Here is a 17632-nt window from a genome sequence, read left to right as displayed (position 1 = left end):
TGTGTGGGTGTGTGCATGTGTGTGGGTATGTGCCTGTGTGTGGATATGTGCCTGTGTGTGGGTGTGTGCCTGTGTGTGGGTGTGTGCATGTGTGTGGGTATGTGCCTGTGTGTGGGTGTGTGCCTGTGTGTAGGTGTGTGCCTGTGTGTAGGTGTGTGCCTGTGTGTAGGTGTGTGCCTGTGTGTGGGTATGTGCCTGTGTGTGGATATGTGCCTGTGTGTAGGTGTGTGCCTGTGTGTAGGTGTGTGCCTGTGTGTAGGTGTGTGCCTGTGTGTGGGTATGTGCCTGTGTGTGGATATGTGCCTGTGTGTGGATATGTGCCTGTGTGTGGGTGTGTGCCTGTGTGTGGGTGTGTGCCTGTGTGTGGGTGTGTGCATGTGTGTGGGCATGTGCATGTGTGTGGGTATGTACATGTGTGTGTAGATTCTTCAGAAGGCCAGAAGAGGGCGTCAGATCCGCTGGAGCCGGAGTTACAGGTGGCTGTGAATTGCCTGACATGGGTGCTGGGAGCTGCATTTGGGTCCCCTGCAGGAGCAGCATGTACATTTAACCTCGGAAGCCATCTCTTCGGAATGAGAGCAAGTGCTTCTTTCAAGGTCCCTGTACACTCAGACTGGAACTATACAGACCATGTGGTCCAGGACAGAGGACTGACATCTAGCCCGGGATGAGCACCATGAGGTCAAGTGTCATAAACACTGACAGCAGCTGCCCTCTCGTGGAACATGCCCTTCTATTAATTAATACGGGAGCTATGCTGGTGCAAGCTGGGACTCTTACTGCATTGATTTGTTTATTTATTGAATGTATTTGTATGTGTGCCATGGCACCACTCATGGGGAAGTGAGATAACTTGCAGGACTGTGTTCTCCTTCCTCCATGTGGGCTCTGGGGACTGAACTTCTCATCGGGTTGGGTGGCAAAAACCCTTAGCTAACTGCTGAGTCATCTTGCTGAGCTCGCAAACTGGAAACCTTCTACTCATGTATAAAATAGAGAATTATCAACAAGGTTCATTTGCTTTACGATTTATTTAGACTTAAAGGCTTATAACGGAAAAGGTCACAGGTCAGAAAGACTTGAGAGCCTGAATGGCATGAACTCTGCAACTTAACTACTGACCAGTATGAAGCTCGACAGGCAGGCGGTCACCATTGCTATAAATGGAAATGGTTTTGAAAACTACCTTTTCAGGGGGACTGACCAGCTGAGATTGACTACTGAGATCGTGAGTCAGACGAGAACCCACTAGTACAGCACAGAGCTGCAGGACCCAGGAATTTTGCAGACATTGGCATCTTTAGGCACACTGTATATAAAACTCGAAGACTCATCACTCCTTTAGAGAAAAACATCCTGCCTGAACTGGCTTCAGCTTTTATTATTAGAACTGAAGTCACGAGAACGTGTTGCACAGAGCTCCAAATTATCCAGCACCAGAAAGGCTCTCATCTCCAGGGAGGAGGCTGTGTGTTTTTCCTGTCCTTCATCAGCTCACACAGCCTAAGATTGCTCTCCTAAAGCCCGGAACTCTTTCTCTGCAGGTGGTGGCTCCAGCTTGGCCCTGGGCAGGAATGCCTCACTCGTCCCCTGTAGCTGAGTCTGTGGTCAGTTCAGCCCCCTTGGCAGAATTTCTACCACAAACCATGGAATTCAACTTCTCAGCTGTTTCCAGACTGTCTCTGAATCTCAGCTCTCCCTGCCCCCTGCTCAGTTCTAGTCCTCACATGACCCACAGAGCTACAGAAAGGAGTAAGAGAGAGAGAGTGAGAGAGTGAGTGGGGTGGGAGTGGGCTCTCTTTCCTATTTCCAAGGTATAGGAAACAAAACCTCAGAAGTTGCTGAAGAACAACCAAAGCCCACAGCTGGAGACACATCCTGCAACTCTTCTGTCTGCACAGCAAGCGCCCAGTTTGGAGGCTTTTATTTTTTACATATGGTCTAAACTTCATGAAATCTCACAATCTGCTGAACCGTAAGATAGCTTTTACTATCCATCTTACTTAGTGGTTTCCGCCCTCTCCTCCTCCTCCCCCGCCCCCAAGCTAGAAAATAATAATCAGTTTGGGGAGAGAGTTATGCAAAGAGCAGTCAGGAGCATTTTAAGAATACAGATTCCTGTCCTGGAGGGAAAGTCTTCGAAGGTTCTTGTGGACGACAGAGGAAATAAAGGTAATAAATAGTCCAGCATCTGCTGAGGTGAGGGAGAGGAAGCCAACACTCACTCAGACTCCAAGACAAGTGTCATGGGCTGGAGAGACGGCTCAGTGGTTGAGAGAGCTTGCTGCTCTCCCAGAGGACCCGGGTTCAATACCCAGCACCCAGGTCAGGCACTTTACATTACCTGTAACTCCAGTTCCAAAGGATGTGATACCCTCTTCTGACCTCTTGGATCTTCACACACATGGCATACACTCACACAGGCACATACATATACACATAAGTAAAAATAAATAAAAAACCTAAAAGCAAGTTTTAGCACTTTTAGAATCTAGACTTGTAAGATGTCTATTCAAAGTTTATGCCAAGTAGTGTACAAATGACGCTTCTGAACAGTCCCTGGAGAGATGTAAGCCCTTACCATGTAAGCAAGAGGAGCTGGGTTTGGAACCTAGTGCCCGTATGAAAATAGGCTATCGTGGCACAAGCCTATAATCCCCGTTCTGGCGAGGGAGAGACAGGAGTTTCTCTGGGGTGTCAATGAGAGGCACTGTCTCAAAAATAATGTGGGGAGAGGTAATGGAAGATATCTGTCACCAATCTCTGGCTGCCACATGCATGAGTATGCATAAGCACACATACATACATGTACGTGTACACACACACATACACACACACACACACACACACACACACACACACACACTATGCTCCCTGGCTCTAAAAATAAAATCTTTGAAAGTAGGAGATTACATGTGCTTGAAAGGAGAAGAGGTGACTAATGGGAGGGCCGTGTGGAGCAGGATCAGACCTACACTCACAAGATAAGGACTCCTAGCAACCAAGCCTGACTAGATAGTTAGAGAACCGAGCATTCTACCACAGGATGCCGACAGATGCTGCTCAGTGACAGAAGGCTGGCTGGCAGACAGACACACGGAGGAAGCTCACCGAAGACCCTGGCTACAAAGCCAAGTGGGAACTGTGAGGCGAACACAGTGAGAAACCAGGGAGCCGCGTAGAGGCTGGGGCCGATCTCCTGCTCTTCCAGGTGGTTGTAGAGATCTCTGTGGTAATCATGGAGGAGCCGTGACAGCTGGTACATCTGGATCTGTAGGAACACACATCCACAGGGGCTGGGAACTATGTACTTACTACACGTATGGACTTATCTCACAAGGTAGGAGGGGATCCACTGACTTCACTAACGCATCTCCACAGCTTCCGGGGAACAGGCTCTCATGGGTCGGCAGAAGAGGCCCAGAGTGATCATGCTGGGCCTGCTCTGCTTCCTTCACTGTCCCCTTGAGCTCCCTGGCTAAGAGACCCTAAATGCTTGCCTATGAAAGCATCTCAAAAATTCCCTTACACACACACATTCTTAGAAAAACTCCAACCAAGGGGAATCTGAAACAAAAAGCTCCTGCTAGGTAGGAGTGAACCAAGGTCACCCTCATCATGGTTCCAGAGAGTGAGTCCACTGTCTGTGCTCAGCAGCCAGTTCTACTGGACTCCCAGAATCACTCCATCAAACCAGTTCCTTTAGGTTTATTAACAAACACAGGTTCTGGTCAACTTAAGAAATGTTTGTCTTAAGAGGAATAAAAAAAAACCTTTTCAAGCTAAAGGTCTACTCTGGGGTCAAAGGTCACTTTTTCAGAGAATTCTACGGCTCTGGCAGGAAGCTCTCCCCAGTTCTGTGTAACCTGTGGCTCACATAGGTCCACACAGCATCTCATGTCTGGGCCTAAATACATAATAACCCAGAGAAGGCCAGAATCTGACAAGATGCTCTGGGTTGGATATGTATATCCGAAACTAGGAAAGTGAAATACAACTTAGACTGTAAGTTTTCTTCAGCACCCACCATGGCTTCTGAATAGAGAAGCCTAATTCTGCCGAAGCATGAAAAAGCTCGTAGAGCAGGCCAAGTGCCAAAAAGCTGAACCACTCCACTCTGGTGAGAGGGGCCACACATAAAGACGGTGGAGGAGGAGCCTGACTAGCTAGGGCTTACAGTGGCTTCCCTTTGTGAGGTTCATGTTCATAGGGTTCACACTTACAGCAAGAGCCAAACGGGACTTTCAACAACACACACTGGTGTTTTCAAACCAAGTCCTTAGCTCTAATGGTACATCCTAAAGCCCCGAGTTATGGAATCCTCTTGGGAAATGAACTAATGAACATGTCCCCCAGCAGTTAAGCAATGCTTAGGGACGCGCCAACAGATCAGGGCCCAGAGCTGTCCCCACCTCTGCAAAACCCAGTGCTGCTCAAGCTAGACACACTACTGTGCTGATCTCTCTTCTTCCTTCTCTTCCTCTCTCCCTGCCTGCCTGGACGCTGGGGCTAGAACCCAGGACCTCACCATATGTTAGGAAAACCCTCAACCACTGGGCTACATCCCTAGACTTTCTGTTTAAGACAGGGGCCTCACTATGTAGCTCAGACTAAACTCATGTGTATAGGCCAGGACAGCCGACAACTTTGGATTCTCCTGCCTCCTAAAACTGGGGCTTACAGCACCAAGCCCAGCTTGGTTTTCTCTGGATAAACTTGTTCATTCATCAAATACTGACAGGGTTTCTATTCCATTCTAGGCACTGCTAGAAACCAGGGGCACAACCTGACACAATCTCCTCCTTTCACTAAGGGTATCAGGACCTGAGATGTAGGAAGTAAATAAGTGGGCTGATTTATGGGAGGAAATGTGCTGTCCTGAAGGCATGAGACAAGATCCCATGAAACGGTATGTCTAGGGTCAGCATAGGCAGGAAGAGCTTCTGTGATATAGTACATGACAGTAGAGCTGAACCCTGTATGAGGGAGGTGGGGATGCAGAGAGGATCCCAGGCAGAGGACAGAGCAGATCACAGGCTTGCAGGCACCAGTTACATTGCTAGGAAGCTACGGGAAGGGACAGGAGTTAAGGTCCTGGAGCCACACAAGCCTGGATTTAAATTCCACCTCTGCCACTGGCTAGCTGTGTGCCCTGGACCAACTTCATGTTCTTGTCTACAAGCTGAGCCAATTAATAGCATCATCCCGAGAGCCATTATGGGAAGCACACAGATCAATGCCTAACACAGAGTGAGGTATCAGCAGCCATCAGTAGAGCAGAATCTAGATCTAAAGGAGGAATGATGCCCATCTTCAGCATCTCTTTATTTACATCACAGGGATGCTTGGTACCTGTAAAATAATCATGTCTGGCCGATACTGTTTCCGCAGCCCCATGTCAAACATCAGGAACTTGAGCATCTTGAACGCCTCTTCCTCACTCATATGAAGCAGCAAAATGCCTGCCACAAAGCTGAGACCTTGGCAGTACCCTACTTCCTGGTCCAGAAGCGAGTAGGCCTTCAGGATGTTGTAAAGTGACAGCTGACCCGCTCCAAGCTGGGCAGAGAAGTACGGATGCGTTGGAAAGGTTCGCCCTGGGAAGAGAACACAGGTCAGGTGCAGCATACAAGAGGCTCAGAGAATCAGAGCAGCAGCATGCTTCAGACCAAGGGAACACGATCTTTAGGCGATGGGTCATTACATCAGTGTCTTCGGTACCGCCTCTGCTTTGTGAACGTGGTCAGCTGGGGGTCTAGGACAACATTTATAACAACAACCCAGTTTGTAGCTCTGGCTGGCCTGGAACTTGCTGTATAGACCAGGTTGGCCTCTAACTCACTGAGGGCAGCCCATCCTCTCCCTCCCAGACGCTGGGATTAAAGGTGTGCATCACCATGCCCAGTGAGTGGTGGTTTAGGTAAAATAAATGGTAATTCCCTTTAGTCTAGTAAATATCTGTGTTTCAATAAAAACCAAGAAAGCGCTGGTCCTGACAACAGAACCTCTCCCTAAAGCACGGTACATCAGTCCTGGCCCGTGTCATTCAAATGCCCGTGACACATCCTGCCCACAGGCAGGTCTCACCACAGGACTCTTCTACATTTTTAAATCATAGGTTGAGATCTGAGGCAGGCCAAGGGATAGTAGGTGTTTTCCTTTACACAAAACAGTGACCTCCTGAAAAGGGGATAAAAGTGGGTCTTAAAATCATGATTTCCACAAAGTTGGTATCAAAATAAAAAAGGCATGGGCCAGTGAGAGGGCTCAGGGGGTCTTAGGCACTTGTCATCAAGCTGACAACCTGAGTATGATATCATCTCCAGGAGCCACATGGTAGAAGAAGAAAACGAACTCCTCCAAGTTGTCCTCTAATTAACACGTGTGCTTTGGCACTAGTGTGTGCACAGACACAATGAATAAAACTGTCATAAATAAAAGTTTAAAAGGTGGCACTTATAGCCGGGCGGTGGTGGCGCACGCCTTTAATCCCAGCACTCGGGAGGCAGAGCCAGGTGGATCTCTGTGAGTTCGAGGCCAGCCTGGGCTACCAAGTGAGTTCCAGGAAAAGGTGCAAAGCTACACAGAGAAACCCTGTCTCGAAAAACCAAAAAAAAAAAAAAAAAAAAAAAAAAAGGTGGCACTTATTTATTTATTTTTTTTGCCTTGCTTCATTCAGGAAGCTTTTATTGCTGATACCTGCCAAATCCTCTTGTGACGTCCTGGTGATAGATGAAGACAGTTTCTAAGGAACAGGAAAGTGACTAGAAAGTGCCACATTAACGTTACAGAAGTGCATGAGACCAGCGTGGACACGGGGGAGAACCATGGCCTGGCTGGCCATCAAAGGCATCAACTGCATCTGGGGCATAGCACTTGTTGCCATAGTTACTGGACAACATCAGCAGAACAGGAGGACATATCCACAGGTCCATCCTCAGCACCTGCTGCCATAGTTACTGGACAGCATCATCAGAGCAGAAAGTCATATCCACAGCTCCATCCTCAGCATCTGCTGCCAGTTACTGGACGGCATCAGCAGAGCAGGACGACATATCCTCAGGTCCATCCTCAGCAACTGCTGCCATAGTTACTGGACGGCATCAGCAGAGCAGGACGACATATCCACAGGTCCATCCTCAGCAACTGCTGCCATAGTTACTGGACAGGCATCAGCAGAGCAGGAGGACATATCCACAGGTCTGTCCTCAGCAGCTGCCATAGTTACTGGACAGCATCAGCAGAGCAGGAGGATAAATCCACAGGTCCGTCCTCAGCTTCCCTGGAAAGCATTTACTTCATCCTGATGAAACTTGTCTGATTTTGGGTTTCAAGAAGACAGCTACAGTCTTCTACTTTTCATTCTATGTCCCCTTCTTATCTATGCTACCTCTTCCTGGGTAAAAGCACCTGTATGTAAGCCCATGCATGGGGTGGGAAGAGAGAGCTGAACGACAAAGCTGTCCTCAGATCCCCACACACGTACCATGGCACACCTAGCCACACATACACATCACATACATACACAATAAATTTTTTAAACTTACAGGTAGAATTAATTTGAATAAGATGTTTTGTTTAACCTAGCACATACTGTATTATCATCTCAGTATGTAACCAGTATGAAAACATCAAGGATTTTACCTTCTCTTCTCATATGTCATTGAATTCCAGTGGGTTCCTTTGAATAACACACCTTAATTTGGGCTCATCACATTTCAAGGACTCAACAGCCACATTGGGCTTCTGTACTGAATAGGCCAAGAGTATGGCTTTCCTCAGATTATCAAAAGCAGGGAGTATCCTCTCCCTCCATTCCTCACCGGTTCCCAGGCAGACGGGAGCACACCCTGCCCGGCAGTCCCTCCCAGCATGAATACTCCTCCTCCCTATGTAAAAAAAATACTTATTCATTTACTTATTTACACAGTGAGTCAAACATGCATGTGTTACATGGGCAGTCAGAGGACAACTTGGAGGAGTCAGTTCTCTCGTCCAACCTTGTAGGTCTGGGTACCAAACTGGGGCTGTCAGGCTTGGAGGCATGCTGAGCCATCTCATTTGCCATTCCTCTCGCCCGATGCTTCTCAACTACAGCCAGAGGATCCTGGGAGTGTGGGAAGCCTGTTTAGAGTTTATGAGGTCCGCCTTTCTTTTTCCAACTACAGATCCGTACAAAGTCAGCCTTTTCTTTGTTTACTTCACAGAATATATATGGCTTGCTGGCCACCAGCTTAGCTCCAGGTTCAGAGAGAGACCCATGTCAAAGGCCTAGGCTAGGAAGTGATAGATTTAGGCTCTGTGTGTGCCCTGTCACTCCAATGTGCTTCCTACAGTGCATGGCACATCTGGGCACTCAGGAAGACCCTTTGCAATTGCAGCTGACGGCACCGTCTGAGATCTGTCCTAAGTTTCCAGAAGCATCCACGAGAGCATGACTGCTAGGACTAGCTCTCAGGGGCTCTGCAGGTGAACACCGGCACCAACCTGCCACCTAGGATTTCTGGTTGACAGCTTAAACCCGGATATGGTGGGAGTCTCAACACTGAAAACTAAACCCCAGAGGTCTTCTGAGGTGCTGGGAGGAGACGGGTGCCAAGCAGTTGCTGGCAGAGCACTGGCTGACTAGAAGGGTGCAGGGGAGGAAGGACACTGAACTCCACTCCACTCCTTTGTCATTCACACTGTTCGGCCCCTGTGAGGTCACAGGCTGTCTTAGTTTCTCCTGCTGTTGCTGTGGTAAAACACTCTGACAAAAGCAGAGAGAGGATGTTCAGAGTTCCCAGCTGAGGGCAGTCAAGGCAGCAGGTGCTGGAAGCGGCTTCTCACTTCATGTCCGGAGTCAGAGAAGAGCAGTGAGCTCCCGCATGCTGTTGTTTAGCTGTCTCCTGCTTTTCCATCGCCCAGAAGCCCCTGCCTAGGGAATGTCCTCGCTCACAATTTAGACAGCTAGGTCTTCCCACACTGATGAGTCATAATCAAGATAATCCCCTACGGGCATGCCCAGAGGCCAGTCTCCCAGGTGATTACAGACTCTGTCAAGCTGACAACTGACACTAACCATCACACAGGGCACATTTAGAATGACCAAGCGAAGTGAGTTCATGTTGAGATCTTGATAATATCAGAAGCACACACTCTTCTGAATAATTCTTGGCGCTACTGATGTAGGAAATGTATTAGACTCGAACTGGGATGTTCAATTGCCTTCCACAGAATGGAGACTAGTCTCATACTGGACAGACAGGCGAGGGTGGCTGTATAACAGATTCTAGGCATGTTTCTTGTCTTTTGCCATCAAATTTTTTACTGTAACCCTCAGTTAGCAACCTACTCATCTTTTATGAATTCTAAAAAAAGCAGAGAAAATTCTTTCTCAGGTTTGGAGCCTCTGGTTAAAACACATTAACTGGAAAGAAACCCATGATAGTTCTAACCCGATCCTGTGCCTAAGTGACTCTTCTGGACATGTGCTCTGCCTCTCCCCCAACCAGCACGGGTAACCCTGGCACATCTGGATTTCATGGAGGAAGAGTCCCTAAGAAGCCCATCGACAACATTTCTGAGGTCAAAAGTGGGGGCACACCTGTAATTGATGCAATGGGGATGCTGAGGCAGGGGAACTTTGGGCTTGGACCACACAGTGAGATCCTGACTCAGGCAAAGAACAGCAAAGCTACTGGAGCACACTGAGAGACTCACGGGGTCCCAGAGTCTGCACAGTGCCACGACCTCATACCTGAAACAACCCACAACAACAAGACTGCAAGGAGCTGACACGGAGAGGGCAGGGGCGGGGTCAACTCCTGCGGTGACACAATGGCGTTTCTGTCTCTACGAAGTCCCTCCCATCACAGGAGAGGAGGCTGCACAGAGTCACCGGGGAGAGACAGAACATTGCTGGCAAACAGGGACGGGTGTCAGGGAGGATGCCTGGGACCCCCGGCAGGAGTCAGAAGTGAGCAGGAGCCCCAGAGAGAAGGCAGGATCATGCCTCTCCATGCTTTCCACCCAGGCTGGAGAAGCACAGAGCTGGGAGGAGGAAGGCTAGTCATCAGGAGGTCAGGCCAGAAGATGGAGCTGGGGTGAAGAATCCCAGGGCACCTGCTGAGCCTGGTTCCTTTCTCCTGGCTGGCTGTGGTCTGTGCTAAAGGACAGGCAGGGGCAACACGTAAGGAAGCAGTAAGCAGGGCCAGGAAGACAGGCCATGAGGCCCAAGGATGAAGGTTGCAGCATGGAGCTGTCCCGGCACCTCCTCCCGCTCTCGGCCTCATGCATCACTTCCACAGTACACTGACTGCACAGTCCACACCAGGCTGTGTAAAGATGAAGTCAGGCCACATTTGAAATCACATTTTATAAACCAGAGAACACAACCAAACTATGAGGTCTACTCTCTTTACTCTCTGAAGGAACAAATCTTGCAAGAAACTGTTTAAGCAAAAGGCCGCTTTCTTAAAATAAAGCAAGAGAGAGGAAAACAAACCCACGAAAAGCCAAAATACTTCCCATCAATGGTGCTTTTTCTTCCATCCATTATAGGAAAGCCACTTTGGAAGAAATGGGATGTGACGTCACTCTATACCACATACCTTTACTGGGCCCAGAGTCTGCTACTACATATAAAAAATACACAAAATAGACCAAATATACAGTGTGAGGTAAACAACAGCTGGTAGTGTGAGGTGAGGCCTGTCATGCCAGGCCTACTTGAAGTCGACCCACAGCAGAGATGGAGCCTTGCAGAAGGGTACCCAGACCCCGTTAATGGGTCTGGGCCAGCAACCAGGATTTCTGGTTCACAAAGGGACAAGAGCCGATTCTGGCAGGGTCCCTGGATAAGTCCTAGGAGCCTGGTGGAGGTGACCTGGGGCACGGATTACTGCAAATAGAGGTTCTTTAGGCCCTTGGGAGGACGTCTGGAGGTCATCCAAAGTGGAGATCAGGCGAGCACTGGGCCAGAGGTGAGGAAAGAGAAGGGTCAGCACAGTGGGAGCTGGGTGCAGCTGGCCTTGGGAGCAGAAGGGAGAGGGTGGGGCCGAGCAGGGGCAGAGAGGATATGAATCAGGCGCTGTTTTCTAGGGGAGAGGTCACTGAGCTGGGGCTCAGACAAACACTACTTCCTAGGGAGAGGCCTGGCTGGTGGAGTGGGGGTGGGGGCATGTGACCAATCTGGACTTCGTTCTCTTTCTGCAGAAAAATGATGACATTCAATCGGTCTGAGGCAGAGGGCTGACCACGCCCAGGAAGAGTGAGGGCAATGCAGACAGGGAGCCAATGGAACACAATGCAAAACGGGGAGAGAAATCCCCCCCCATTTTCTCTCCTCCTCCCAGCCACAGAGGAGTGGAGAAGGAAGGCGAGAAGCCATGTGTGTGATCCATCACTCTCCTGCCCCACTTCGGTTTGCAGCTCACGTCACCTGACAGGAACATGACGTCACTGGCTCAGTTCCGCACCTGCCAATGTACAAACAGCCAGCCATCCTCAGGGTCACGGATGCGCTTCGGCTGGAGGCCTGCCATGCCTGTCAGCTGCCCAGCACCACTCTTCACCTGCCTAGCAGCTCCTTAGCAACATGGCACCTGCTGGGCTTGGGAGTCTTAGGGATGGGCAGGATGACAGGGGGTAGGTGGAGAACCTCTGCTCTGATGACCATGTGACCGCTCAGGGTCTCCCGGTTCCTCTTTTCTTAGGATAGACGGTCAGTTTCCCAGAGAGGCCGTGGAAGGTGTGGGAGTGCCTCACAACCGATGTGGCAGAAAGATACAAGTCCCTGACAGTGTCGGGCACCGTCCTTGGAGCTGAAAGCATACAATACGTAACATAGTCCAAGTGCAGCCACGGAGGGCTGCATCCTACAGAGCAGAACTAGGGGTTAGGAGAGAACAAACCAAAGTTTGCATGTCATACTGCTCATCAGCCAATTATTTATGAGATCTTGAACAAGTTATATAACTTCCCTGTGCACTTATCTATGTGATGTGTAACGGTGTGAAAGCTGACATTTAAAGCCTGCACTACAGAGTAGCCTGAAGATCAGTATGGAAACATGAGGTATGTGGTTTGAAACTGACTCCTTCCTAGCCCAGCTCACCTCCTCCACTGTGGCTGTAGCGAGTGAAGTACCTATAGAACGGGGCCACTGCAGTGCCCTGGGCAAAGACAGGGGACCTGGGGGGACGGCCTCAGCATCCAGAACTGGCATTCTGGAAGCAGGACCACATGCTCCACCAGCACGAATGAGCTACAGCCATGGAACCAGCTCCCGGCAGTAGAGGCAGGTCTTGTGAGCCTGACAAGAGGGCACCCGGCCACCTCCATCCCCGGTTAGCCACCAACAGTCAGAGGGTCTCTTGTTTAGTCTAATTCCATTCTAAGTCAGCGAGGTCTTCCCCTTGGTAACTGCAAAGACATCCAACACACTGCTTCCTTTTTGTGTTTTAAAAGCTATTCCAGAAATAAGGCATTGTCCACTTTCCAAGAAGAAACTGCAAACACAGCTTCCTACAAATTTTTTTGATGAGTTCTGTGTGTACGCCACAGTCCAGGGAATGTTTCTAAAACTAAACCAAGCCAGTGTGTTTCCCAGGATGCTCCTTCAGTGAGCTGTAAAGCATCCCCTGGAAATAAGAATTATTGAACTAAACCAGAAGTGCGTCTCAACATCCTTAATGACCACTTACATTTCCCCATGGCCTACAACATGCCAAGCAGAACAAGCCAGCCACCAACGCAGAGGGAGATGCTTATGCCCTCTCTGAGGGCATCTGTGACCACTCTCGGGTTTTGAAATGAAAAGTCTCGGCACTCAACTGCAACAGCTAACCCCAAGGGCAGATCACTAAATGATCTGGACATTCTCTCCAGGTTTCTCAAGTGGAACACCAAGTCCTGTCTCCAGTGATGGGCAGACTCACCGAGGTCGATGAGAATTGCATGCTGCTGGGAGGTCAGTTTCTTCAAGAGTTCTTTGTAGGGCACATCCTTTGGCTGCTGTTTACTGGGAAGTGGATGTTTGAGGAGAAACTGCTCAGCTAGAAATTTCCAGATCTCACCCCGGTGATGACGTGGCACACCTTTAACAGAGTGGAAAACGTTAAAGCAGACTTTACACACAGAATTCAGATCATTGCTAAAACATGAACATGTCCTTTTTCACTGCTGTAAGTTCTTTGTGTGTGCGTACATGTGCAGGGGCACGTGAGGATGGACACGCACGCGCGCGCACATACGCACACACGCGCACATACGCACACACGCGCACACACGCAGAGGCCAGAAGACCTCAGGTGCTGTTCCTCAGCCACACCACCCACTTTGCTTAGAGACATGGTCACTCACTGGGCTGCAGTGAGCCCCAGGAATCTGCCTATCTCTGCCTCCTTAGCACTGGATTACAAGCATGCACGGTCACTCCCAGGCTTTGACATGGGTTCTGGGAACCGAACTGAGGTCCTCATGCTTGCAAGACAAGCGCTTTACTGACTCCCAGTTAATGGCATTCCTGTTCCGTTATGAATTAACCACACAGGAAGCAACAGAAAATGTGTTGTATTTCCCCCTCTCACTTTCCCCTCCCTCTAGCCTTCCACCTGTCAGAAGACATTATGATCTGACCAGGTTATACTCTGCAAAGGACAAACCTGTGAGTATGGCAGGAACCCCGACCTGACCCGACCTAAGGCCAACTCACACTGCTCTAAGGAGATGAACGGAGGGTACAAATGTCTCCAAAAAGGAAGGGAATCAAAGTGAGCTGGAGCTCAGGGGAAGGAGAGCTGGCTCTCTGTATCTCAGCAACCAAGATCTCTCAGCTTCCTTCATGCAAGACCAACCAGAAGGAAGCTATCTTGAGCGGGTCAGGGTACCCTGAACAGGTGTTGGTAAGGAAGGCCTAGCTAAGTGACCACATCCCACGCAGTCTCTAAATGTTTATCTCAGCATTACCTTGATGACTCTGAGCAGTGACTGAATAGTGGGCTTCTCAGAAGACAACTCCCCCCCCCCTGCCCCCACCTCTTAGTCCCCGGAACCTTTAGTGGCCTTGTTTCTGCAGATGGAGCTAAAGCCAGGACTAAGGACAACATGATCGTGATTATAACCTGGACTCTGTACCTTGAGCCAAGGGTCCCTGACTTGAAAAGGGAAGCCAGTTGCCCATGGAGGCAGAGAAGGAGAATTTGTGTCAGGAAATGCTGTGCAGAGGCTGTGAAAGCCAGGTGTAATAGAGCTGACACCTTGACTTGGGACTTAGAACTGTGAGAGAAAAAAATGTGTGTGCATCTTAACTTTTAAAGTTAAATTTATTTGACACTTTTGAACATGTGTACAACACATTCTGATCACTGTCACTCCCCACTTTTCTCCACAGTTTTAAAAAATGTTTCATACAATGTAATTGGACCATATTCTTCCCTTCCAACTCCTCCCAGAACCTCCTCGTCTCCCTAACTTTATGTCCCCCCCCCAAGTAAAACATCCCCCTGGAATCAGACAAGGAAAAAGATAAAAAAATACCAACCCAAAACAAACAAACAAAACCCTCTAAACCTGCGGAGTCTGTTTTGTGCTGGCCAACTACTTCCGAGCGTGGGGCCTGTCCTGGAGTTTTCCTGGGCCAGCAGCTATCAGCTGCAAACACCATGTTGGTTGGGGATGGGGCTCCCACGTCCACTTCCTCTTCCCAATATTGGAATTTTGTGTGCCCTGAACTTGTGCAGGTCTTGAAACTTATTTTAAAGAAAAACTCTGGGCATGTATACGTGTGTGCTTGTGTGTGTGTGTGTGTGTGTGTGTGTGTGTGTGTGTGTGTAGGCACATGTGTGCCACCATGTTTGTGTGGCAGTCACAAGACCATTCTCAAGAGCTGGTTCTCCACAGACTGAACTCAGTTCATCAGGCCTGCACACAAACGTCTACCCCGGACCGCCTCACTGGCTAACTTGTGCTCTAATTTTAGCCACCGAATCTGTAGTGATTTCGCTGTGGCAGCAACAGGAAACTAACATGTCCTAGCAGCTGCTTTCTTACATCAGTTCTACCTCTTTTCTCCTTCCTCACCATTCCTACTCAGATCTCAGATGTGCATGTACACACACACACACACACACACACACACACACACACAGAGCAAATCTGTAATACTTCAAACCCTGACTAAAAGCAAACAGTGAACTAGATCATAGTCAGCATGATGAGTGATTTACAGAGGGGCTTTTTCACCAAATACTTTCTGTCAGACTGGAAATTCTTCCCAAGTTAGGAGATGTCCAGTTTCCTCTTATTACTAAACAATTCCCCTTATCTTATCATGATTTATTTTGGGGAGGAAGAGAATACTGGCCATGTTACCAGAGAGTACCAGACACTCTCATATTGCAGGATTTGCCGAGTCTGAGGTTGAAAGCAAGAAGTCATTCAGTCAGACCCAGTACTTTCGCTCAGAATGTCCTGGAACACCTTCCCCCAGGCTCAGTTTTGCTTTACTCCTAACTCAAGAGGAAACCTGGTCACAGAAGGTCAGCAGGTAGGGAATTCTGGCTAAGCAAGAGACTGTTCACCTAGCTCCTGTGTGAATAACTATTTTCACTAATGGCAAAAGTAATACTTGCTTACTGCTGTAAAGGAGAAAACTCTGGCAATGTACAGGGTATAAAGACGAAAAGCCAAAGTCCACCCACAACCAGAGTGGACACTGACTTCCAACATTCAAACAGAAAGCGTCAGAGAGTGGGGAGGAGGAGAAGGCCTGCTGCTTACTCTATCAGAACAGGAGTCAGTAAATGGGGCTGTGCCAAATGACCCTCCTCTAACCTAGACCTCTGCAAATGCATTGTGGGAGTTTCTCTATGTAGAGGTACCAACTGTGAGGAGACTATGAGCACTGTACTTCCCTCACACACGGAAACGCCCACCGTGTTGTTTCCCAGGGGTATGCATGGGGTGGTCACGTGGCTGGGACACTTTGTTTCGGTTTCGGCTATTAAAACACGGCACAATAAGCACTTATTGTAGCAATCCGTGGCTGATTAATTTCTAGAATAAGTTTCTGGGAACTGCATTGTTGGGTTGAAGGTAAGTGGCGTTTGCATCCGACGCATCTGCTGATTGCTGTGGTCACTTCACAATAACATCCTGAGAGAAACTGCTGCTCGCTTCAAGGATTCTGGACTCTGCTACCTTTCAAGAGATCATCTGATGCACATCAAACTTTGAGTTACTTAATGTTCCACAGAATTCTTTCTTTTCCCAAGTTGATTCCTTAATCCTGCTACGCCCATCGCATGTTAACTTGGAAAAATGTCTACGTCCCGACTGGGAGGAAAAGCCTCATTGGTTACACAAGGACTGTGTCCTCTGTTTCACAGTCTCCCAGGTGACTTAGCCTCTGCTTGAAAGGCCCAGGTCACGCTTTGGTTTAGTATTATTCAAAAAGTCTGAGGCTTGGATGAGCAGTGGCCGTTTGTTTGAAGTTGTTAAGTCTCTGCATGTTGAAACTGGATGACAGAGCCTCTGACCGTTTTACATTCCTTCAGGGAATGACCAAGTCAGAGAAGTCAAAGGAACTCTAGATCATCCCTGGCTTACCCCACTTATGACGTATCTCACAGCCCTGCCCAACTCCAGTGCACAGGGTCCAGATACCCGGAGCCTATCATCTCCTTACTCAACGGAACAGGAAATAAATGTCCAGGTGCCAGGCAACTGCTTCTGAGGTACCACTTCAGAGCATCACCTCCTTAACTGTGAGAAGGGAAAGACGGGCGCATTCATCTCTGCTACTTTTCAAAACAGCTGTCTGCAACCACCCACCATGGAGGTCACACTGTAGCAGCCACAATGGCTAGAAAACCCACCAGCCCTGCAGGACAGCGCAAGAGCGACAGCTTGGGCCAGGCTTCCCCTGCTGCCAGCCAGGAGGCAGACATGCAGAAAGGTGGAGCCACCTGCCCAGGCTCACACTGGAAGCTGTGCAGAACATGCCTCCAGCCCTATCCCACATCTGCCTGGGGCTCGAGAACAGCACTCTGAGGCATGGCTCAACCAGAGACAGCTTGGCATGGTGATGAGAACTCCTGCAGGCTGAGGGCTTGAGGTCACCATCACGCAAGTCTCCTTCACGTGTGGAAGGGAAGGTCAAAACTAGCAATAACTACCCATGAGCACTAAGACCCACGCTGTCCAAGCTCAGTTAAAGTTTCTGTTTATTTACTTATTTGAATGAGTCTGTTTGAGTGTGTGGGGTTTATGTGGAGGTGTGTGTGCACGTGCAAATAACGGCAAAAGTTGCTGTCAAGTGTCTTCCTCCACAGCTCTCCATTTGACTTTTGGAGTTAGGGTATCTCATTGAAGCTGGAGGTCTGGTGAGTCTAGCTAGCCAGTCTTCCCAGGGAATCCCGTCTCTGTCTCTTGAGTGTGGGACTTACGGGTAGTTACCACACCTGTTTACGTTCTACATGGGTTCTGGGGATGTGAACTCCAGTCCTCACATTTGCACAGAGGGTGTTTTATCCACTGAGTTATCCCCCAGCAGAGTAAAAGGTTTTTAAGAATGTCTAGAAGGGGATGGAGTGATAGATAGCTCAGCGGATAAACATACTGGCCACTCTTGCCCAGCACCCACATGGTG

At 49.0% G+C, this 17632-nt stretch overlaps 1 protein-coding gene across 4 annotated transcripts in view; it reads right to left on the bottom strand.

The window, feature by feature from the left end:
• The window catches only part of Tbc1d1 (TBC1 domain family member 1), a 200621-nt gene that overhangs the window by 17934 nt on the left and 165055 nt on the right, over positions 1-17632 (bottom strand). For all 4 annotated transcript variants that reach the window (XM_059275893.1, XM_059275894.1, XM_059275895.1 and 1 more), the window contains 3 exons: positions 12921-13079; positions 5353-5597; positions 3112-3271 (listed from right to left, as the gene is read on the bottom strand). In XM_059275893.1, the coding sequence (XP_059131876.1) occupies positions 3112-3271; positions 5353-5597; positions 12921-13079 (564 nt within the window). The remainder of the gene's footprint in view (positions 1-3111; positions 3272-5352; positions 5598-12920; positions 13080-17632) is intronic.

This window comes from Peromyscus eremicus, chromosome 10, assembly GCF_949786415.1.
Source record: "Peromyscus eremicus chromosome 10, PerEre_H2_v1, whole genome shotgun sequence".
In the NCBI taxonomy this organism is placed as follows: Eukaryota; Metazoa; Chordata; class Mammalia; order Rodentia; family Cricetidae; genus Peromyscus; species Peromyscus eremicus.
This window is presented reverse-complemented; position numbering and strand designations above follow the sequence as displayed.